We start from the raw sequence: 24,152 nt of genomic DNA on the forward strand, positions 1-24,152 counted from the left end.
CTTTTCCTTAGGAGAGCTTTCCCCCATTCCACAAGTTGACAGTGGAGGAAATGAAGGCATGGACACATTAGATAACTTGCCTAAGGTGACCCAGTTACTAACAGGTGGAAGTGGCACTTGACAGCCTGACTTCAGGGCACAAATAGAAAAAGACGGCAACCAATACTGTCTTTCACACCAAGTCCACTGAATCTGAACCTTTGCTCCAGTTGCAGTGGGGGACAAACTCCTGTATCTATGCAAGGTCAGGTACCCTCTTGACCTCTGGACCCCGTCTCCTCCAATCTGCTTCAGGCCTGGTCTTATGGAAGTACACGTTCTCACTTTGGCATCCTCACATACTTTCTCATTCCTGGATCTCTCTCGTCCACAACAAACATACCTTCATTTGGCCCATATTAAAACCAAACAAAACTAAACAAAAAGCCCACCTCTTCAAAATTCCCTCCATCTACTTTGCCATTTCTCGCTCCTCTTCAGGACAAAGTTCTCCCAAGGTTGGGCTTAGTGTTCTCCTTCCTCACTTCCCATTCTCTCCTCAGTCAACTCCAAACATACCTAGACCCCACTACAACACTGACATGAGTCTAGTCAAGGTCTTCAATGGCCTCCACCTTGCCACACCCATGACCACTTGCCCAACCCCAGCAGCATATGGTAGAGCTGACCCTCCAGACCAATTTTCATACGGATGCCTCATTATTCATAGCTAGCAATTGATTTACATATATTAACTCATAGATGTTCTTTTTTATTTTTATTTTGTATTTATTTAGTTTATTTCTCCCCCCGCCCTTCTGCTCTCTGTGTCCATTCACTTTGTGTTCTTCTGTGACCACTTCTATCCTTATCAGCGGCACCAGGAATCAGTATCTCTTTTTGTTGCATCATCTTGTTGTTGTGTCAGCTCTAAGTGCGTGCAGTGCCATTCTTGGGCAAGCTGCACTTTCTTTTGCACTGGGCGGCTCTCCTTATGGGGCACACTCCTTGCGCGTGGGGGTCCCCTACACAGGGGACACCCCTGTGTGACACAGCACTCCTTGCGCACATCAGCACTGCGCATGGACCAGCTCCACACGGGTCAAGGAGGCCCGGAGTTTGAACTGTGGACCTCCCATGTGGTAGGCAGACGCCCTATCCATTGGGCCAAGTCCACTTCCCACATAGATGTTCTTGAACATAAAGAAGGATGGAAGGACCAAGAGATGCATAGTAATTTTTGTTTTTCATTTATTTATTTTATTTTCACAAATACTCTCCCTAGTCCCCTCTTCCCATACTCCAAGTAATCTCCAGTGTGCTTTCTATCTCTGCAAATTTGCTCTTTCTAGAAGAGATGCATCATATTAACCAGGCATGAGATATAAACATGAGACCTTGGACATTCATAAGACATGTGAAGTACACAACCAGAGGACTACTGGGGCTGGTACTGAAAGAGAGCCTTTCTGACAGAAAGGTTTGCACTCTTTCCAGCTCCACATTCAGTGACTCGAAGTTCATATCGTGAAATTAGTCATGGTGTGAGAATGTCCACAGACATTGGCAAATACTACAAATCATAGCATTACTGGCTCATTATTGATGAACTCTTAATTTGGCCACCAACTGGGACCACCCATTCTGTCCCATGTGTCCTCTGTTCAAGAAACACAATTAAACCCAATGTTTTCTTTAACAAATGAATTGGCAAGCTACAGTTGTGGACAGCCATACTGATTTCTGTGTCTCTCCCACAGAGCAAGTGTGTGGCATTGGCCCAGGAGCCTTCCAGCTGAGAGCTCTCTATGTGAACCTTGACTCTGATCCTTGTGAACTCACCATTAGTGGGAAGGCTGGTGCAGCAGAGAGAGTAAGATAGATGGGATATATGAACATTGTGGACCTCAAGATTCAGTAGTGTAGTCTTTCCACCCTCTTGCACCCTACCCAAAATGTGTTCATCTACCCCGTTTCCCCCATTCTCTGTGTGTTTTAGATTGACTGGGAGAACTGTGCAGCTCTAGCATCTAATCCGGCATATGAAACTAACTCTTCTATTGATCTCTGGGATAGCATGTCTGGTAAATGCTGTTGGTGTTAATCAAGCTAATTTCCTCGACAAAAGACATGCTTTATTCATTCAACATGTTTCTAAGATACATCCTTATCGTTACATGCAGCTGTAGCCCATCCTTATTGTTGTATGATATCTTTCTCTTGTCCCGTCACCTAGTAGGCCTGCCCCACTAGGAGCTGCTGGCTCTGTTTGGTCTGTTTAATTCCCCCCCCTTCCTTAAGTGGTTTTTGTGGGCCCCATAGCATCCACATAGGTCTCTTGCGTAGTGATAAATGGATAGATAGAGGAAGACACAGTACACTTTGCCCTAAAGGCACAGTACCTGGCCCTTCCACTAAGGGCGGGTGCCTCTCTGGGGCAGTGTCCTCCCACCCTGTGGTTCAAGTGCTCCTGTTGGCCTGTGCAGCCAGCTAAGGGGCCTTGACATCACTGGAAATGGCAACTTCTCCAAGAACCACTGAGGCGAGTGGATAGGCACAGCCCACTTCACATGCTATGGTTCCTCCAGTGCTTTTTGTCAGACCCCCACAGGCAGCTAGGGGGCCAGAAAAAACAATCTGCCTACAGCACCAAAGACACCCAAGCCTCTGGAGAACTCCTGAGGGTTCTCCAAATGGGCCTTCTCCAACAAGGACCTCTTCTTGTTGTTCAGACTCTATATAATAGGAAGTAAGAGGAAAGGGAGTTGCCACATTCTTATAAGGTCATTGCCTTCACAACTTATACATTTTCTTTCATGTGTTCCTTATCCTGATCTGTCTGTAGTCTCTCAATATATTTGTCCAGGTTGATATTCATCTCCCTGGATGCAGGTATTAATTTCAATTCAAAGCATCAGCAACCCTATTTCTAATTTCCAACAACTATTTTTATAGCAGTCTCTGCTTTTAAAATTAATGCTACCTACTCATATTCCCTTGGATCGCTCTTGTGTTATTTGTTAACGCATTGGAAGTTTTCTCCTAATTCTTTTATCAGTTTGTTTTGCATTTCGGTTGCTCTTATAGTTGCTGTGTTTGGGGTCTCTCTCTCATTTCTTGGTGTCCCTCAAGTGTTTGAAGATTTGGGGAGACCTATCCTTAATCTTTAAGGACCTTGCTTGGTCAGGTGTGGTAACTGAAGTGAATTTCTCTAGTATAAGTTGGAGCTTCCATTCTACTATCAGTGAAAGCAAACTCTAATCATCCAGTGTTGTGAAGGGCTTCAGAGGGCCATGCAATCTGAGGTGGGGGGAGGACACCTTGTTTTCTGGACTTGAAGTGTCCTTGGCCTTCTTGGAACCCATAAATTACCCTTCTATTCTGAATATTCAGAATAGAAGAATTACCCTTCTATTCTGGCCCAGCATCCACTTTGACAATCTCCTGTTTCTTAGCCATACCCTTTCCATTTTTCCCTCTTCCTCAATAAAATTCAGGTTTATTCCCACAGAATATCCCTTTCAGTTGCTCTTTACAGGCAGATCATTATCAGAAAGCAGCTCTGAGGACAACTGAGAACCATTCCAGAGAAAATTAGGTTAGATCCATACCTTATGCTGAATACAAATATAGACTCCAATTTGTCAGAAATCTAAATAAATAACAAAACCACACAAGCTCAAGGAAACACATGGTCAGATGCCTTTATAGCCTTTCCATCTGTGACTCAAAGTCCAAAAGCCATAAAAGTAAAGAATGGTCAATTTGGCTACATAAAAATATATTTCTTAAGAAGTCCTCCTGAATAGCCAAAATCATTATAAGCAAAATCATGTCATGAATGACAATTATGGAAAAATAACTGAAAGCCGCAAAGGACAAGTTCCCCTAATTTATGAGTACTTCCTCAGCATTGAGCTGAAGAAGGGAACTCTGCAATAGAAAAATTGTCAAAGAACTCAGTGAGAGACTACTGGCTTGCAGTGTACCCACTTTGGGTTAAATTTCAGCCTGGCGGGGCAAGATGGCATCTGAGTGAGTGCACCTTATGGTCTCTCCTGCAAAGAGGCGGCCGAGTGGGGTTGGAGTCTTGCCGGAGCGGGCTGTCTTGGGGGCTTGCAGGGTGGAGGGTGTGTGGACATCGATTTGGAGAGATAGTGGCAGAGGTGGTGCTTGCTAAAGTTAGAATTGCGGCTTACAAGTACAGAGGTCCGAAGCTGTGGGCTGGCGGGACCCTTCCCCCTAGGGCTGGCGGCCGGGGTATTTCCTGAGATCTGTCAGTTGTGCGGTGGCGTTCCTGGGCCCTGTGGTCCCCGGATGCATGGTCCCCAGGTCTGTGTCCCCTGAGCCCCCACAGCCTGTGTTCCATGAACCTCCGTGCCCTGGGTCTGCAGGTCCTGGACTTCCCTTCCCCAAGTCCCACACTCCCGGAGGTCCGGGATTGCCCTAGCCCTCCGGTTTTGGACTGACTCTGTGGGTGGGAGGGATTTGGTGAGAAGTGCAGCATGGGGGCCTGGCTAGTGTGGGTTCGACTTTCTGGTGTTTCCCACCCCCCCCCCTTTTTTTTTCTTTTCTTTTTTTCTTTTCCTGTGCTTAGAGGAGCATACCAGCTGGCTTGGGGAGAGTCTGGGAAGAGAGGAGTGGCGAATCTGCTGAGAAAGTCTGATTCACCTATATACCCTGGGATAGGAAACTTGGCCTGGGAGAAGGTGGAGTCAGAAAATCAACAAGCCCTCTCATAGCACACCTAAAGGAGAGGGACTGTAGGAGCTGCTTTCCAAGCCTCCAATAGCATACTTGGGGTTCCTGGTGAGGTGTGGATGCTCTCTCTCTGGAAATTAAGAGTCATTGCTTTCTGTGCGGAGTTGATTCAACAAGGACCCACTTGAATCTCCTACTGGACCTCTCAGGCAGCTTTCCTGTGCCTGGGAGAGAGGGAACTGAGGAAGGGATAAAAGGGGGAACGTCAGATCCCTAAGCATTTTATTTAACTACAAACAGAATTCCTTGCTTGAAACTTTCCCTGGTATTTGGTTGGTTTTCCTTTGTTTTTCCTTCCTCTTTATATCCCCCCCCCCCCGCCCTTTTTCTTTCCTTCTCTTTTTCTTTTTCCTGCTTACTTCCCCACTCCCTTTTGTCCCTTTTTTTTTTCTCTTTCTTTCTTTCTCTGCTTTCTTATTCTTTTTACATTAGGTGCTGCAGGGAGAGCTTCACATTTGCTATATTTCCTCATCCTCCATTTACTCTTTTCTGTGTGTATTGATTTTGGCCACCAACACTACTCCCTTTCCTCTACCTCTTTCTATCCTCCATCATTGATTGTTTCTTTTACATTACACCTCTCTTTGTTAGCCCTCCTATTTTTTTGACTTTTTATTACTAATACCTTGTTCTATTTTCTGCCTTATATTCACTCTTTATATTATCATCCTCTTTTTTCTCTTTCCCTCTCTCCTGAACACACAGGCCTTTTAATTGACACTGTATTTCTCCCCATATTCAGATTTTTATGTACTCTACTCTTCTTACTGTTATAACTCTACATACCTTACATGAGTCTAATATCCATTCTCCTATATCTCACGTGGTTCCTCTGTTAATATTTACTATCAATACTACTATTACTCATTTTCCTTTCTTACTCCTTTTACTTTCTCTGGCCCTAATATTTTCCTTCAAATGAACTTAGCCAACAACAAGGAAATAGAATAAGAAGAACAAAGTGACAAAGAGAAGATTTAACATGCAGACAAAAACAACAACTAATTAAACTCCAAACTAGACAAGGAAGCTAAGTAACTGACTAAACCTGTCAAGATAAAATGATGACCAGACAGCAATGAAAAATTACAAACCAAACCAATAATCAGGAAAGCATGCCCCAATCCAATGAACAAACTGAAAACCAGGAAGAGGAGCAGAACATCGAACAAGTAATTAAAGATCTCAAAACATATATTAGGGACCAATTTGATGAGGTAAAGGAAGAAATTAAGAATATGAAGAAAACAATTGGAGAGAATACAGAAGAAATTGCAATCATACACAAAAATATAACAGATATGATGGTGATAAACAGCACAATTCAAGAAATCAAAAATACACTCTCAGCAAATAATAGCAGACTCAAAGAGGCAGAGGAGAGATTAAGTGATGTGGAAGACAGTACATCTAAAATTAAACAGATAGTAGAACTGGCCAATAAAAAGATAGAGAAAATCCAGCAGGGGCTTAGGGACCTGAATGACAATGCAAAATGTGCAAACATATGTATTATAGGCATCCCAGAAGGAGAAGAGAAGGAAAAGGGGACAGAAGGGGTGTTGGGGGAAATAATGGCTGAAACTTCCCAAACCTATTGAGGGAGGTGCATGTACATGTCCAGGAAGCACAACACACCCCAAACACCATAAATCCCAACAAGCCTACCCCAAGACATATACTTATCAAGTTATCCAAAGCTCAAGACAAAAAGAAAATACTAAAAGCAGCAAGAGAAAAGAGAACCATCACTTACAAAAGAGGCTCCATAAGATTAAATGCTGATTTCTCATCTGAAACCACGGAGGCAAGAAGGCAGTGGTATGACATAGTCAAGGTACTAAAAGAAAAAAATTTCCAAACGAAAATACTCTATCCAGCAAAGCTAGCATTCAAAAATGATAGAGAGTTCAAAATATTCACAGATAAACAAAAACTAAGAGAGTATGCCAACAAGAATCCTGCCCTTCAAGAAATACTAAAGGGAGTTCTGCAGGAAGAAAGAAAAAAATGAGAGAGAGTTGGAGGAGAGTATAAGGCAACTAAAAAGACAAAAACAGAAAAAGAAAACCAAAAAGTATATGATGTGGACCATTGACCATGAGGTGCAGCAAAGCCCAGAGATGTACTTCCCAAATGCAATGGATGTGTCATGATGATGGGAGAGAGTGTTGCTGTAGGGGGAGTGGGGGGTGGGGGCGGTGGGGTTGAATGGGACTTCATATTTTTTTTATGTAATATTTTTTTAAAAATGAATTTAAAAAAATGAAAAAAAAAAGTATATGGCAAACACAAATCCAAAGAAAATATGGCTAATATAAGTAGTTCCTTGAAAGTAATAATGCTAAATGTCAATGGATTAAATTCACCTGTCAAGAGACTCAGACTGGAAGACTGGATAAGGAAATATGACCCATCTACATGCTGTCTGCAAGAAATACATCTTAGACCCAGGGATTCAAGGAGGTTGAAAGTGAATGGCTGGAAAACAATCTTACAAGCAAACAATAACCTAAAAAGGGCAGAAGTAGCTACATTTTGGGTTAAATTTCTTTACCTGATAGAGCAATTGTGCAGAGTCTGTTTCGTTCATGTGGTGGACCCCATTTTTCCCACAGTGCAAACTGGCCCCCCAATCCTGATCCCTGAAATAAAAATGATTAGAGTTCTTGATCTGTGACTCCAAGCAGAAATTTATATCTAGTTCAGATTTACAAAATATCTGGGTACCTGGCTTATGCCCTGGACTGTTCGAGTTATAATGAGATAAACTACTCCAAATTCAGCTGCTAATGGGGTACAAAGAACAAGAAACGAGGATCCGAACAAAGCAGCACCAACCACTCGCTTCGCTCCTATTCTTCCAGCCAAGTATCCACTGGGAGCAGGAGTCAACACCATGCCATAGTTGACAGCACTAAAGATGAGGCCCTGGATTTGAGGACTCCAGTTATACACAGGCGCCTTAGAGAAACAGAGTACATTGCATTTAACCATTTATAACAAAGACCTTACCTTAAGAAGCCTCTTTAGAGTGGTCACTTGCTTTCAAATCAATATTTTCTCAATGGAAACTTTTAAAGATATAATCGCTGTAGAAATAAACACCCAAACAAACAAACAGCAACAACAAGAACACATTTGAAGCTTGCATTGCTTACCCCTGCAGGAAGTTTCTCTGGGGCTTTGTTTAGGTCCCCAGATAAGTCAATAGGAAGCCGCTCAGTAGAACCATTGACCTGGGACTGGTGGTCTGTGCCATTGACCATGGCTATCATGGTGATGTTAATGATGACATTATGTGCTATCAGGGTGAAGTTGCATAGCTGCGTGACATAGGCCACTCCATAGCGAACAGAACAAAAGCTTGGAACTGGAAATAGTAGGACATTACATTAGTACTTTCCTCATTGAGCCAACATTTGTTTTTCAAAAATTATAATGAAGAGACGTACCCCAGTCCATCTCCTGATGATTTAAGTGGCATCTCTACTGACTTTAGGAAAGGAAGACACAAAAGATAAGATCACTAGTTGACCCAAAGGGACTTTTATACCATAGCTTGCTAGATCATGACTTGTAATTTTGTCTCTTCCAATCCCAGGCCATTGTGACTTACGGATGATATGTTTCACAAATAAGTGAAGATATGTCTCTGTGCCTGTATGTGAATATATATAGTAAATACATGTGCATAAGTAAATATATATGTATATTCATACATATTTAGGTTATGCATCTATATTATATTCATTTCCTAGGAAAGCCATAAGGAAGTACCATAAACCGGGTGGCTTAAAATAACAGAAATGTATTCCCTCACAGTTCTGGAGGCTAGATGTCAGAAATCAAGGTACTAACAGGGCCAAGCTCCCTCTGAAACTCTGAAACCTCCCGAGGGGGGCTCTTTTTTGCCTCTTCCAGTTTCTGATGGCCCCAGGCATCTCTTGGTTTGTAGGCTATGGCTTCAATCTCTGCCTCCCTCTTCATATAGGTTCCCCCTGCCTGTGTCTAAATCTCCCCCTTCTAACAAGATCACTAACAAGATCTAACAAGTGGGTTTAGGACCCACCCTAGTCCAATGTGACCTTATCTTAAATAATTACATCTGTAAAGACCATATGTCCAAATAAGGTCATCTGCTGAGGTGCTGAGGAGGCATAAATTTTCAGGGGGAGGGGGGGGGTTACTGTTCAACCCCAGACATATTTAGAATTTAAATTGTAAAAGGATTTCTCATTGGTAGAGGTGATTATTTACTCATATGTCTTCAGGCATTGAGGACAAACTTTCATTTAAGTTTTGAAGTTAAACTCTTAGGAAGACTTTTTCAGCAATGAAACTCCTATGCACAAACCATGACAAAATGTAGAACAGTGGAAATAAAAATGAGCTCAATATTTGAATAATATATATTTATACTTCCAGAAAAGATGGTAGTTTAAAAATAGAGATCTCGTTCTCTCTCTCCCAGATCTTGGCTGTATTGTCCAAAGGTAAAACATGGGGAAATTGGTATTTGTGATTAATTGTGTGTGTGTGTGTGTGTGTGTGTGACTGACATTTAAGAAAAGAATTTTTTAGAAACCGAAATTTGAGAAAAATCAGTTAGTTATTTAATACTCTGCAGATGAGACCAAATTGCTCAAAAACTCTAAAGCCTGGCTGTCTACTCACTTTCCTAAAAAGTCTTGCAGCATTGTAGTAAAAAAGTAGAAAATACCCTGGGAGAAACCAGCTAACAGTCTAATTTTAAGAACATATAAAAAATGGAGGCAGGAAATCATATTTACCTGGTCTCAGGGCTTCAGCCAGAGTAAACTCTTCACTTTTTCCCCCCAGGAAGAGAAGGGAATTTTCAGATAAATAGTTTGGATAAGTAAGTTGAGTGTGTGTGGCTAAGCTCATTCCAGAGACTGCTTGAAAGCTGTCTAACTTCTTACCATGCAGCTACATTAGCAGTTAGTCTCTGCCCCATGGGAAAGCCTGGACTTGTCTAGCTCAGCCAGTAGCAATCCAGGGGAAGCATCAGGGAGCTGGATTGACAATTCTTCTAAGCCATGACCTTCAATCTAGCTTTTATAGATTTAGCAACCATTCAACAATTTTTTTGACCATCCAATGTCAGGCCCCATGAGTATAACAGAGAGCAAAGCAGCTTGCATTCCAGAGAGGGAGCACAAAATGTGAAAAAACAAAAGTGTAAATCATATAATGGATTAGATGGTGGTTAAGTACCATCGAGAAAATCAAGCAGGAAAGGACAAAGTCCTAATGAAGTATCATAGTTGGTCATGTAGATATCTGACAAAAGAACATTCTAAGTAGAGGTAATAGCCTGTGCAAAAAATCCCTGAAGCTGGATGGAGAGGACCTGGTCTGTTCAAAGAACCGAAAGGAGGTGAGTGTGACAGAGTGGACTGAGGTAGAGATGGAAGTGCAGATATGAGGAAAAAGAGATAATGGACCTGAATCCTTTCGGGTCACATGGGCCATGGTGTATACTGTGACTTTTAATTTGAGTGAGACTGGGGCTACTGGAGAGTTTTTTAGCAAAGGAGGGACGTATTTTAAAAGGATTTCTTTAACTGCTGAATTGAGAACAAAACAGGGATGCTATTGCAATAACACAGAAGAGAAGTTTTGCTAGCCAGGACCAGGGTGGTGGAGGAGAGGAGCTAAGATGTAGTCAGATCCCAGATAGTATGGGCAGTTCTGTCAAATAGAGGTTTCAGTTTTAATCATTGGGGGGGCAGTTCGGGGGGGTGGGGGGGTGGGTCTTGTTCTGAACAACCAAAAGAATTAATTACTGGTCACTGAGGAAGGGCATTCTGTGGAAGCGAAGGGGTGGTCAAGAGCTTACTATTGGACATGTCAAGACTGAGATGGCTTTTAGGCACTCCAGAGAAGGTGTTGAGAATGCTAGTGGATGTACAATGCTAAAGTTTAGTAGAGAGGTGGGGACTGAGGCATAAAATTGGAAATTAACAACTGACAGATGATACTTAAAGCTATGCAGCTTAAGAATTCCTTTTCTTTGTCCCAGTTAATTCCATGAGAATACCCTTGTTGCAACCCAAGTACGTCCATCTGCAGGTTTACTTGGTTTTATGGTATGACAGAGCAGACCAACAACCAGCAACTCCTAGAAGGTCTCAAAAGATGATGCCCTGAGATTTACAAAGGGCCTCCCCTTCGAGGTTCTGCTATCTTCTCTTTATGGATCACACACTTTGTAATGAGTGGGATGAAAGAATTTGGAGGAAAGTGGAAAATATATTGAGGAGCTTCTATATAATATCTTCATAAAGGTCTTCCCGTTGCAGGGCTGGGTAGGTGATTTCCTATGTCAATAAAATCAAGGGAGAATTTGTGAGTTCTTGTGGCCTCTGATTTCTCCAAGTTGCCTCAGGACCTTAGAGCCCCAACACTACTAAAAGGGGATTTCTAGTTTTAGCAAACCAAGAGACTGACTCACAAATTAATAAGTTGAACATCTGCTTAATGAGATTTCTGTAAGATTACCTAAAGGATATTTTTAAAGGGTTTAGCCTGGTGCTTGGTAGGTGTTAAGTGTTCCCTGGAGGCTGCTACATGTGCCTTTACAAGTTATTTGTGTCCTATGCCCATTCTGAATGACTTATTCCAGTCATAACTACTCTAATAGGTTGGTGCTAATTTCATGCTATTAAATACTGGCCATATGAGTTTGGTGTAACCGTATGTGTAAATTAATAAGGATCTTAAATGCATAGCATTCAACCACTGGAAAAAGGCATTGAAATAATGAAATCATGGACTTTTGAAACTGGAAAGTTATACTGATGAATTCAATGCCAATCTAATCATAAGGCAGGAGGTTTGCTTTTTAACTTGATGTGACAGATAAACCCAAAGGTGACCCCCAATGATTCCCACCTGGAGGTGTTCACACTTTTGTGCTGTGTGGGCAGGACCTATGTTCTAGCCAATAGGTCATGGCAAAGGTGATTGGGCTGTCATGTCCATGATCACATTACATTATATAAGACTCCCTCTTAGCAGAATGGAGCTAAACACTCTCCTTGTGGGTGTGATGAAGTAAGCAGTAAGTTGGAGTTGGAAAAACCAATATGGCAGGGAACTGTGGGCAGCCAAAATCCAGCAAAATCTGGGGTCTTCAGTCATACAGCTATAAAGAAATGAATTCTTTTAACACCCTGAATGAGCTTGGAAGCAGATTCTTCCCCAGTGTAGCCTCCAGATGAGAATGCAACCCATCCAATCCCTCAAGCTCAGCCTTGTGAGACTCAGAGCAGAAGACCCAGCTAAGCTGTGCCTGGATTCCTGGCCCAGAGAAATGTAAGATAATAAATGTGTGTTGCTGACTTAGGCCACTAAGTTGTTGGTAATTTGTTTGCAGGTAAAGAAAATGGATACACCTGACAAATACTAATCAAGACTTTTTAATAGACTACACAGTATTTTGGGAAGGAAAAAAACAGCACTGAAAGATAATTAAATTATGAAGCAATACAATATTTCATGAAGGTAAAATGATAAAACATCATTGTATTGAGGCAAGAATAAGCAGAAAAATCCAAGGAACAATAGAAAAACATTCAAAAGATTCACATATGCCAATTAATAGGTTAAAGCCAGATTATGCAATAAATCATTTTGAAATAACTGGTAAAATATATGGAAAGATAATGTTGCAGCAAAATCTCATATGTTAAATAAAAATAAAGTCAAGATGTAATACAATAGTACAGTATTCTGTCAAATTGAAGTCATCACTGATTTGAAAATGTGTTACTTTTTGTTTCAATAAAAAACAATTCATCACCTAATCAAATCTAATAGATCTCCACTCAGAGTCTTTCTCAACTCAGTTGATGGAAATCCTATTTTTCCCAATACTTTGAAATTATTCCTGTTTCTTTCTTTCATGCCCTATATCTAACCAATCTGGAAAACACTGTTGTTTTTACATTCAAAATGTATTCAGAATCCACCTACTTCTCACCAGGCTGCTACTATCACCTGGTTCTAGCCAGTTCTTACCTGGATTTTTTCAAGAGCCTTCAACTTGACTCACTACTTCCAGTAACTGGAGTATTAGCAGCATACTATAAATCTGATCACCCCTCCTCTGCTCAAAATTCTCCCTGTGGCTTCACTTCTTTGAAGATTAAAGACTAAGGGCTCTTTTGTGGTCTTTTGAAATGAAATATTTACATCCTTTTTCTTAAGTAATGAACCCTAAGGAAATAATTCAAAATGTGGACAAGTGTTGTGTTAAAAGATGCTCATTTATCACAATATTGTTTATAATAACCAAGTAACAAATCTAAACCCCACAACTTAAATAAATATCCAACCATTGTGGGATTTTTGGGGTAAATAATAATTTTTCTATTGCATATGTTAGAATAATCATGTGTAGCCTTTAAGAATAATGGCTGTATTATAAAGCAATGTGGAAAAGTGTGTGGCCACATTTTAAAAATTCGAAATATAGTAATATAAAAATATATAAAATATGTGCAGGAAAATGAAAGGAAAGCAATAAAACCAAACTGTAATGATTGAATTAAGCTGAATTACAGAAAAAAGTTTTTCATTTCCTAAGGTTTCATGATTTCTATAATTAGTTTTTCAAACATTGAATAATTTTACAAAACAATTATGTTTACAGGATTACATGCAATAATAAGCAGAATGCACAACACTCCATGTAGACAATTTGGTAGTAATTATTAAGAATGTAAATGCGCATAGACAAAGATTACAAGGTAATCATCAAAAATAAAAGGCTTTTTAGAACAGTGGGATTAGTTTCCTTCAGCTATTTGCAAAATTTATATTAATGTCACTTTGATTTTTAAAAAGAATTAAGTAAGTTAAAAGAGCTAAATTCATTTCTTTGTATAAGACATTGCATATCAGGAATCGACTTTAAAATCCTAAAACCGAGCAGTGGGGGTCAATTTCACCTTTCCTGGGAATGTGTTTCTCATCCATCTGCAAGTCTTGGGTGTAGTTACTCTTTCCTGTTGTGGGACTTGCCTCTGCTGTGGTGGCCATCACGTTTCCTCTCACCTGAAGGCTGGTTTTCACCTGCCTGGAAGATATGTGATTCACACGTGTCAGCCGAGAGAGAGAGAGAGAGAGAGAGAGAGAGAGAGAGAGAGAGAGAGAGAGCCCTGTGGACATTTATCCCATGCCATCTGGTGGGATGTAGGTGGGCTCAATCTCAATAAAAGATGACGCATCAAAAAAAAAAAAGAAGAAAGAAACACAGACTACTGTGCCGCTGACAACAGAAGCGGACAAAGAAGACACAGCAAAAGACACAGAGAACAGACAACCGGGGTGGGGGTAGGGGGGGAGGGGAGAGAAATAAATAAATAAATAAATTTATTTTTTTTTAAATCTCAATACAGCAGGTGTACTGCAGCTAGGATTCACAGCTGCCTGGCACATAGGATCTAGAGTGTTAACTGTGAACCAGTATAAGAATGCCAGCTTTGGAGCTAGGAATGCCTCAGTTCCAATCCAACCTTGTGATGTATCTGCTGTACCAAGTGACACCAGGAGCAAGTTGCCATGCCTCCATTTCCCCGTCTGTTCTTAATAACACCACCTTTTTCAAGGAGTTGCTGTAGGAATAAGTGAGATGGCACGGGTCTCACACGATGCCAGGCGTCCCGCGAGTGGTGGCCGTACAGGATGATGTGCTGTCATCATTGCTTGTGCTACCACAGATTGAGTCACCTCCAATGTGCCCTCCTCTGGAACCCTCTACCTGCACCTGAGAACCTGGCTCCTGGTGCCTTGCTGACCCCGATGAGAGGCTGACACGTGTCACTAATAGTCAGAGACCAAATGTGCATAAAGAGATGACAAACTTTTACTCCTCTGTTGTTCTTGGCCAAGGATTGACCATGTTTCCACTGGGGTTCTGCAAATAACTAACAGGGAGATTGTGGCCTCTCTGCAGATCAGAGAACTAAGAAATAAATCATTACTATTTTACAAAGTGATGCTCTTATATATAAACAAAGCTTAGGAATAGACATCTATACCTAAAACAAAACAAAACAAAAATGAACAAGAGCATACTTATGTCAATTCTTTACACATTAAATTTTACTTTTAAAATATCCTAAGAACGTCATCCTTTCTTTTGCATTACAACTGTTATATTAAGATTTTTTTATATTAACACCTCCCTTTTAGAAAGTCAACATTGAATCATAGTTTTAAAATGTTTCCATTTAAATGTGATTAATATTTTCTTTTCATGCTGAAGTTATCCTATATGATTTGGGATCAGGTTCATAGTGTGCTCTTTGAGATATTTCCTCTTTATTTTTAGCTCTGATCAGCCTTTTTTCTTTTTTCCTGAACAGCTTTATTGAGGTGTAATTGGCATACAATGAGCTACACATGTTGAAAGTATACAATTCTATAATTTTTGAAGGATTTATACATATGGGAGACCATCAATACAATTGAGATAGTGAATATACATATTATTGATGGATGTAGGATGACTGAATACCTGAAAGTAACTTGTTTCTGTCCCTGTTGCTAGGATTCAAAGGGAAGAATTGTATGTAAATCAGAAGGCAATGAGATGCAACCCTCTCTTTCTGCTAAATTCCACTTTTGGTGGTGAAGAATATCCTGTTGAAGTAGTGAAGTATGAAAACCAGCAGGTCCAGTTGGCCAGACCTGCTCAAAAGAAGCCCCTTGCTGCCCTCAATTCAAATTACTTAATTAACATAGCAAATTTCCCACCCAGGGGTGGAGTTATCCATCCCTTTTTTGATCATGCAATGTATGGGCAAGTGTGATTTCCTGAATATACTAATTATTCAATCATATAAACAGCTATGTGTGTTCATCTGTATGCATAAAAGCTAATGCATAATCAAAACAAATGCTAAGTAGTAACTTGGATATTTAAGCAAGAGTGAAACTGTAGCATGGGGAGTTGGGTCTGAGTCACCTTAGACTGGCCTTGGCTCCTGCCTCTGCAGATGTAATAAATGTGAGTTTGCCTCTCTTGTTGAAGTTTTCTTCATGCCATGTCTGGTTTTCCATAAAGACCCTGCCTTGAGGCCTAACAAATTGGCAACTCCACTGGGACTAAAATAAATAAATAAAAACAATAACCAGAGAATGCTTCCAAGGTAAACTGTGGGTGGGGGTTGTCTGCACCAGGCATCCCTGTCTCCAGTGGCCACTCGGGATTTTCCCGAGGACTTGGGGGTTACCTGGGGCAGAACCCCTTTCCAGCCACCAAAGAAACCAAGGCTCATGAGGCTAGGATGGAGGACCGAGTTGTCTCTTGTCCCTGGCAGGGGAGTTCTTTCCTTTACTCATTATTTTTTTCTTCTGACTGACCACAAGTTAGCTTGTGGTTCACCTTTGCTAAAGTAGTGAAGGTTTGGTTCCAATGGGAGAGGTTTTAGTGGGTTTGAGTCCCACTCCCTCACACCCTTAAAGGCGAAACCCGCTGTTTGGCTTTGGCTAACTGCGAGTTAGCATTTGGTTTATCTTTGCTAAGGTAGTGAAGGTTTGATGGTAGTGGGAGAGGTTTTGTGGGTTTGAGCCCCACTCCCTTGCTCCCTTTAAAGGGAAGCCTGCTACCTTTTGTGCCTTTATTTTGACTGTTCTCTCTCCTTCTCTTTCTGCGGGATGGGGAAAAATCGGTCTAATTTGGGGGGATCTTAGTCACAGAAAAATAATTATTTTTTGTAATGAAGCTTGGCCTAGATATAGATTAGATGACAGAAAAATTTAGCCAGAAAATGGGTCTTTGAGTTTTAATACTATATTGCAATTAAATTTGTTTTGTAAACAGGAAGAAAAATGGGCAATAAGTCCCATATGTTCAAATCTTCTTTGAGTTGAGAAAGATAAAGAAATTAAAAGTTGTGAGTTAATGCTGTGTGAGTCCCCTTTAGCCCCAAAGATCTTAAAAGCAATAAAAATCAAAGATGTGAAATAATAGAAAGCTTAGAAACAACCATACCAAATGAGTAAGAATTATGAGTCAAATTAGGAAACTTTATGTTTCTGTTGTTGTATTTTAATTCTTTTGTATTTGTGTTTGTTCAGTGTATATTTTCATTACCTCCAGATGGTAATATTAAATTAAGAAATAAAAATTCTTAAAAAAAACTCTATACAAATGGCTAAATAAATTAAATAAGCATTTATGTTAATATACAAAGCAGACAGTCTGTTTTATCAAAACAGCTTTTTGTACTTTAATCTTATCATGTCCTGAAGCTCTATAACAATTAATGGCCATTCTGGGGTTGTTGGAGTTACTGGAAACCCTTCATCCCTCACTTAACTCACTTAACTCAAATATGTATGTGTTACTCAGAAAAGGTTGTCCATGAGAATGGAGGGCTGCCAGCAAGCTGCTTTTTAAAAAAGTAAAGAGAATAGCACAGACACAAGCAGTAAAGGGGGTGGACCCTAACTGGCCCTGTGACCTGGATGTAGCCAGCACCAATATCAACTTCGGGTGAGACCGTGGCAAAGGAAACATTCTAAGCAAATACCCCTTGGGTTTTGGTCCCAAATGTGGAAAGGAGGCCAAATTATGATGTAGTCCTTAAAAAACAAAAACAAAAAAAACAGTGTGCAACATACCATGTCCATTGCAAGTTGAAGGCTTAACCCAATAATATCCCACCACTCTGAAAACTACCATCCCTATCCAGGGGTGAAATGTAAATACTAGAAAGAAAACAAGAACAATAGACTGTCGTGGGCTGCCCTCTATAGTAGAGAAATCTGTGGAAAAACACCTGTCAACAATGACAGGTAACGATCACATCCCTGTCTACTCATCTAACACCCCACTCAGGAATGTTAAAGCAGATACCCTCTCGAGCTCTGAAAACTGTGCCATTGAAACCCAAGAAGCAGCAGAGCACCTGCACAGGAAAAAGCAGACATCATGGCTACCAGAATCTGTGTCAGCAGTTCCAGCTACCTGTTACTCACCAGCAGCTCATGGACATCACCCATGTTGTCCATCGTGCTCACTCCAAGAGCTGCAACAATTACTTCACCGATGGAACATCCTGGCCAAGCACAGATTGCAGTAGTACGATGGCAAGTGGATTACACTGGTCCCCTCCTGCTCTCAGGAGGGACAAGGAATGCTTTCACTATCACAGACACTGCCACGGAACTCTTGTAACCAGCAAGCTGCTATTAAAGAAACTCCATTTACTGGTCACCTCACACAGTCTTAGGCTATGAATCAGAATATGGTTTCCATCTACCTTATAACCCAACTGGTGCAGATCTTATAGAAAAAAATAAATAGCCTTCGAAAGGTGCAAATAAAAAGCAATAAGGAATCTTTACAACCATGAATTAAGAAACTGTTTCCAACCTTAACCTGTTTAAATTCAGTACTTCAGGCTACAGTCCCTACTTCAGTTGAAATGCTAATAGCAAGGCCAATGCAATCATTGAGAATATGAATTAAAGGACCAGTAGCATTTCAGTCCAAAAGGGAAAATAATAATAATCTGCTGTTGCCTATGCCTCAAATCATACAAACTGGGAAAATGAGGTCATTTGGCTGTGGTGATGGCCTATGCAGCCTTGCTGGTTGGGAATCTTAAACCCATGGGAAATAGGAGTCACCCAAAATATTATTATAAAACTACAAGAAAATTTAATTATATTTTAGTATTTATAAACACCTTTTCAGGATAAGTGGAAGCTTTTCCCTTCTGCACAAAACAGCATTCGATGGTAATTAAGTTCCTCCTCCAGGAAATCATCCCACAGTTTGGATTATCCCAAACAACTCAGTCAGATGGTGAATCTGCTTTTATTTCAGCTGTGGTGCAAGGTGTCAACCAATCTCTCAAAATTAAGTAAAATTAAGTAAAAATTGCATACAGCCTGGAGATCTGAGTCATCAAGAAAAGTAAAAAATAAATAAAAGGTACTATACTTTAAAGAATATCTTAAGTGAAATTTGTCAAGAAACACAGTTGAAATGGACAGAAGCACTTAACCTGGCTCTCCTTCAGGTTAGGGTGGCCCCTAGAAGAGGTCTTGAGTTAAGTCCTTTCGAGCTTATGAACGGAAGGCCCTGTCTAAGCAACCCAAGGGAAAAACCCAGCTCACCCATAACATTGGAGCGAGCCCTCCATAAGTGCGCCATGCCACTAGGAAAGCTCCTCACCACCAGGCACGTTTGTGCACCTAAAATACCCCACTAATCAGCCTCTCCACCCCTTCTCAGCAGGGGATCGGGTTCTTTCAAAAGTTTAGAAAAAATAATACCCTGAAAATCAGCTTAAACCTAAATGGGAAAGACCTCACACAGTTCTGTTAACCTCTCATTCATCTCTTAAATTACAGAGAATCAAGTCCTGGGTCCATCATGCCAGAACAAAACCTTACTACTTATCAGAGCCAGCAAATAAAGGAGGTCCTAACGCAGAGACCACACCTGAAATGAAATATGAAGTGGAGCCGGGTGGGAAGCTATGTTTCCTCTTCAGGAAGAAACAAACAAACAAACACAAAACTCTACCAGATACTAATTCTGTTCTTTCTTTTACAGAACCTACAAATAACTAGCCCTGAGGGAATATACTAATCATCCCTCACACCTGTTTTGTAAATCATCCAAAACCTCTACAATAGAACCAAGTGTTAGTACTGTGTAAATTTGTACAATCGGTACAAGTAATGCCTGGACCAGCTTACTGTGGAATGTTTCAGTTAATCTACACCCTGAAAACAGTGGCCAGAACAACCTACTTAAATTCAACAGTCTTTTGTAGAAGACCCCAAAACATGGAATACCGCAAATAACTTTTTAAAAGCCAATTAATCCCCTTATTTACCTTTTTAAGAATCACAGCATTCACCGGTACTTCAGCCACATCCTTGTACTGAGCCACCAACCTCTCCAAAGCAGTGAGAGCATTAAGACCCATCTCACACCTCTTCCTCCCTCCCCCTGCCCTTAGCAACTCCCATGGCCATCTCCACATCAAGACACTCTTCAGGGCTAACTAAGGCTTCATACCATGGCCACCACATGCCCACAGATGGCCCAAGGGCCTCATTTCCTGGTACTTCAAGTGAACCAGGTTATGGCATTTCCTCCTGCAAGAAGATCTGGCCCACCCACTTCACCAAGACAGGTACCTACTACCATGCAACCTCAAAATATTTCGTTGGCCTGAAACAATGGATTCAAGCCCTGCTGCCCCACCCCACACCTTGGCAGTGGGTTAGTAACTGGGTGAAGGAGAGGGAATGCAGAGGAAATTTCAGGACACCCGCTGGTGAGCTGAGGACAGGCTCAAGGAGCACAAGGTGGGAAATCAGCCTCTTCGTCTCCTTTCACCACACTGGTAGCCTTTGTCCTCTCTTGGTCATACCACAGATCACTTCTTCTATATACTAACAGCTCCCTTTAATTTCCACCATTTGTCCAGAAAACTGTGCTGGTTGTCTGCATCAGAATACTATCTAGGGCCCCCTGAGAAGTTTCTGTTTCAAAGCAGGGAATCACAATGAGGGTCACCTTGCTGCAAAGATGGTTCAGTTTAAAGGCAAGGGGGTGTCCTACTAACAGCACCCCCCCTACACCCCTGGGAGGTCACACAAGCCATCAAAGAGTTGCAGCATCCACGTTCCCAAGACTTGAGGGTTCTCTCTGATTACCCCCCCACCACCGCTCTCAGCCCACCTGCCATCTTCTGCTCCCCAGTAACCCTTCCATTGCCTCACCTCCATGTTTCTGTCCCCAGTCACTTAGTTGGTTAAATTTTATACCATTTCTTTGGTTTTTTGACCCCTCAATTCTTCACTAGCATGAGCCAGACCCTCCCTCAACCCTGCCCTCTGCCAAAGCCCTGACCTGTGGTAGACTGGCTGGGGCACTAAAGCAATTAGCTCAATTTACAAGGTTGGAGTCCCTCAGTACACTGTCTGTTGCTGCAGATGGGTGTCCAGGAGAAAAGCCCAGTGCAGGCTTCCTGGGAACTGAATGCTCATGTGAAAGATTGGGAGTGCAGTTATTTATCCTGCTTATCTAGAGGATCCCCTAACAACTACCCTGCAGCTCTTCCTGGGTGAGCCACCAGCTGGTCTTGTAACAGAAAGAACTACAACTATTGCTTTGTATCTACTGCACCAAGCATTTCACAGCAATCCAAGAGATTCTGTCCCTCTTCATCCCAGTCACCCAGGTGGCGACTGAAAGAGCTGGTATTTTTCAACAAACCAGTCTAATTCCCCAAATTCAGCTTGTGAACAAGTCACAGCTCTGCCTGTTTCTTAGAGATGTCTCCCACAGTTGGCACAGTACCCGCTAACCAGTCTCAATGCTTGTGGATGATCAGGCACAAGCATCAGCTTCCAGCTTCCACCTCTCTTCTATCTGCTTTTTAAGGAGGTAAGGACTCTTGTATTTTCTCTCATATTTTTATTAGTACGAGAAAATATGGAATTTGGGGGGTATATAAAAATCATCAGTAGTTACCAAGGAAAGACCCTTTGAGATCTTTGGTACCAACACCTTCAGTTACTCAGAGAGAAATGACTTACCTACTTAGTGGCTGAGGGAGGACTTCAAATGAGAATGCTGTGCTTCTTCACTTGCTTTCCCTTCACCTCCTTGCCAGCAGCTAAGCACTTTACCAGCCCAGTGCTTTGGACAGCTAATCATTAATAAGAGTCATCAAACTAGAATTTGGATAAGAAGGGCTTCTTGCCAAGTGGCCTTTGGGGAATGTTTCAGAAAACTCCCTGTACCTCTGCCTGCTTCTCTGCTCATGGAAGTTTCTCAACCCTCCTCCTCAGAACCTCAGCTATGTTCTCTAGTTCAGACACCTGCATGTGGTTGTTTTGCTTTGCTCTTTGGTACTTCAGTGTATTTAGTTCTGTTTTGAAAGGGGAAAAAATGAGGGATATTACAACTACCTATAGAATTTTATTATTTTATCATTATCTTATTTTTTCTTCTTTGAAATATTTGAACCAGAACATTACAGGTAAACTTGAACTTTACTCTGTTGCTTTCCCTGGTCCTTTTTTCCTTTCTTTGCCACAAGAAACAACTCATATAAATTTAGTGTAGCTTCTCCATGCTTTTCAATTTTTGCTACATATATATATGTATTCACAAACTATATAAAATAACGTTTTGTATTATCTCTTATTTTGCATATGTGCTATTACGCCATATGGACTTTTTACAACTCACTTTGGAAAATAAACAGCATGAATTTGGAACATTCGCCCGGGCACATGGAGGCGAGGGTCTCAGATTCTCTTAGTTGGCTCTTGTTTTCCTCTACAGCCCCAGACACTTGGAAAGCATCGTCATTGTCTTCTGGGCTGATTTGTAGGTCCCAGTTCTCACCTCAAAGCTGAGACAATACCTTCCCACCCCCAGCTTTGGTAGCTGCTTCCTTTCCAGCTCTGTGCGTGCTCCAGGCTGGAGGCCCAGCTCCTTCCCCAGGTAAGCACTGGAGTCAGTTAAACCTGGTTCCGCACAACCAAGAGTTACCCTGGCTCATTCCTTTAACATGAAGTTGCTTCTTAATTTATGGCCTTGATGACATCTCCTTTTGATTTTAACTGTTTATACATATTTCAACTGTGTAAGAGAGAGTAAACCACCTTCCAGAAGCCTGGACCAGCCTATACCACTGAGGTCAAGAATTCAGAAAGTGGAGCCAGCGTCTTGGTGAGTCAGACATACTATTTGCTGAGTATCTGTTATATGTCATCCTCACAATTCTTTCAGGTAAGTTTTATTTTTTTTACAAGAAAAAAGAGAGAAAAAAATAAGATTTGTTCCATCTGTCTTTAGGAATTTAAGCATGGATAATCTAACTCAAGTATGTAAGGGGAAGAAATGTAAATTCCACCTTCCTTTGTAAAAGATTTCTTCCGAGTCATTCTTAAAGGACTTTGGACTCTGGGATAAATAATCAACAGCTACAAGATTCAAATATCACAGGAGAGATTTCTGACCTGGATTATTCAAGTCAAAAAATGTGACTTGGCTTTGCCACTTAATTTTTCACTTATTTAATACTTACATATTAATTATTTAACATCTTAAATAGTAATATATCTAAATGCACTTGGGTGGTTTGTTCTTGCACGTCACTTGGCTTCCTTTGGTAGAAAGAGACCTGAGTTGTCTCTGTGTAGGGGAGAAAAGTCTAATATGGCTTAATCTCCTCTATGATTTGTTTCTAAACACTTGAAAATACACTGAAACCTTTCCTTGACCCAGGTTGCAATATCCACCTTTTGTTGTTGTTGTTGTTAAAATTTTTGTGTTCCTTCTGAACGAGAATGAGTTTTAACTTGCATTACTTCAGTCATGAGAATCATGAGCGAAAGGAGTACACATTTTTTCTTTGCTTTAACTGTTTTGCTTTAACAGAGTCCCTTTCACAAGACTTGGAATAACAGAGTCGCTTTCACAAGACTGATTAATAATCAGCCACATGATAACTCAGCAAGATGCTGGCTGTGAGTTGGGGTCATGTTTCAGAGGGTCGCAGGAAGCCCGCCGCTGCCTATTCGAAAGGCCAGTTGGGCCCCGGTTACAGAAGCACCTCTCACGGGCACACACTGCCCCAAGCTCACAGCATCCAGGGTGGCTCAGCAGATCCAGAGGCAGCTGCAAAGTGACAAGACTTGATGAATTGGCCAAGACCATTTTCTGGAGCATGGGTGATTTTTCACACACACACTCCAAACTGCAAATCCACTAGCCACCTTATGTGTGCTCAAATCAGTCAGTCATCATGGTTATGTAAAACTTCCATCTCCAAGTTGAAGGCAAAGTCCAGTTTTGCCTCACTGACTCTGTGACAAATAGTCAGTCTAGTCATCAAGCTCACGCCAGCGTCATGGCTTTTCCTTCTATAGGATGAACAAAGCGGTGTGTCTTATCTACATAATGCAATCAGTAACTTGCCCAATTGCCATTATGCAGAACTTCTTGCTTTCTTCCCTCAGATACAACTACTTTCCAGTTCCAAGGTCCCTTACTTCAGCAGTGACAGTATTAGGAATGCCCAACCAAAGCTGCAAAATCATGTACTATTGAGGATGAAGTCTTTAAAAAATTAAGAGAACAATTGTGACAAAACCAGTCTCTAGAAGACATGAAAGAAAAGTAGGAGTGCTGATGAGCTGAGATGTTGTGTGCTTCCAGAGAGCATGGTAAGCAAACTTCAGTTGAGGTTTGAATGCTGGAAGCATCTCACAGCTGCCAAGTAAGACTGTACCTGATTCTCGAAGCAGCGCGGGTTGTGTAATTATACCATGCCGTGTTTATATACAGACACCTTTTCTTCACCGTTCCTTACATGTAAAAGAAAATCAAT

General features: G+C 41.2%; 1 protein-coding gene across 5 annotated transcripts in view; it reads right to left on the reverse strand.

The window, feature by feature from the left end:
- Window positions 1-21,451, reverse strand: part of SLC17A3 (solute carrier family 17 member 3) — a 30,954-nt gene extending 9,503 nt beyond the window's left edge. For 3 of the 5 annotated variants that reach the window (XM_058285346.2, XM_058285344.2, XM_058285345.1), the window contains exons 1-5: window positions 21,346-21,451; window positions 13,719-13,846; window positions 7,902-8,113; window positions 7,471-7,704; window positions 7,298-7,385 (exon numbers count right to left, since the gene is read on the reverse strand). In XM_058285346.2, coding sequence (XP_058141329.1) covers window positions 7,298-7,385; window positions 7,471-7,704; window positions 7,902-8,113; window positions 13,719-13,809 — 625 coding nt within the window. In that variant the 5' untranslated portion in view covers window positions 13,810-13,846; window positions 21,346-21,451. Of the gene's footprint in view, window positions 1-7,297; window positions 7,386-7,470; window positions 7,705-7,901; window positions 8,114-8,195; window positions 8,237-13,718; window positions 13,847-21,345 lie in introns of those variants that run through there. The other 2 variants (XM_071211003.1, XM_058285348.2) reach the window with 2 other exon arrangements.
- Between the last annotated feature and the right edge of the window lie 2,701 nt (window positions 21,452-24,152).

The sequence above is a fragment of the Dasypus novemcinctus genome, chromosome 22 (assembly GCF_030445035.2).
Source record: "Dasypus novemcinctus isolate mDasNov1 chromosome 22, mDasNov1.1.hap2, whole genome shotgun sequence".
In the NCBI taxonomy this organism is placed as follows: domain Eukaryota; kingdom Metazoa; phylum Chordata; class Mammalia; order Cingulata; family Dasypodidae; genus Dasypus; species Dasypus novemcinctus.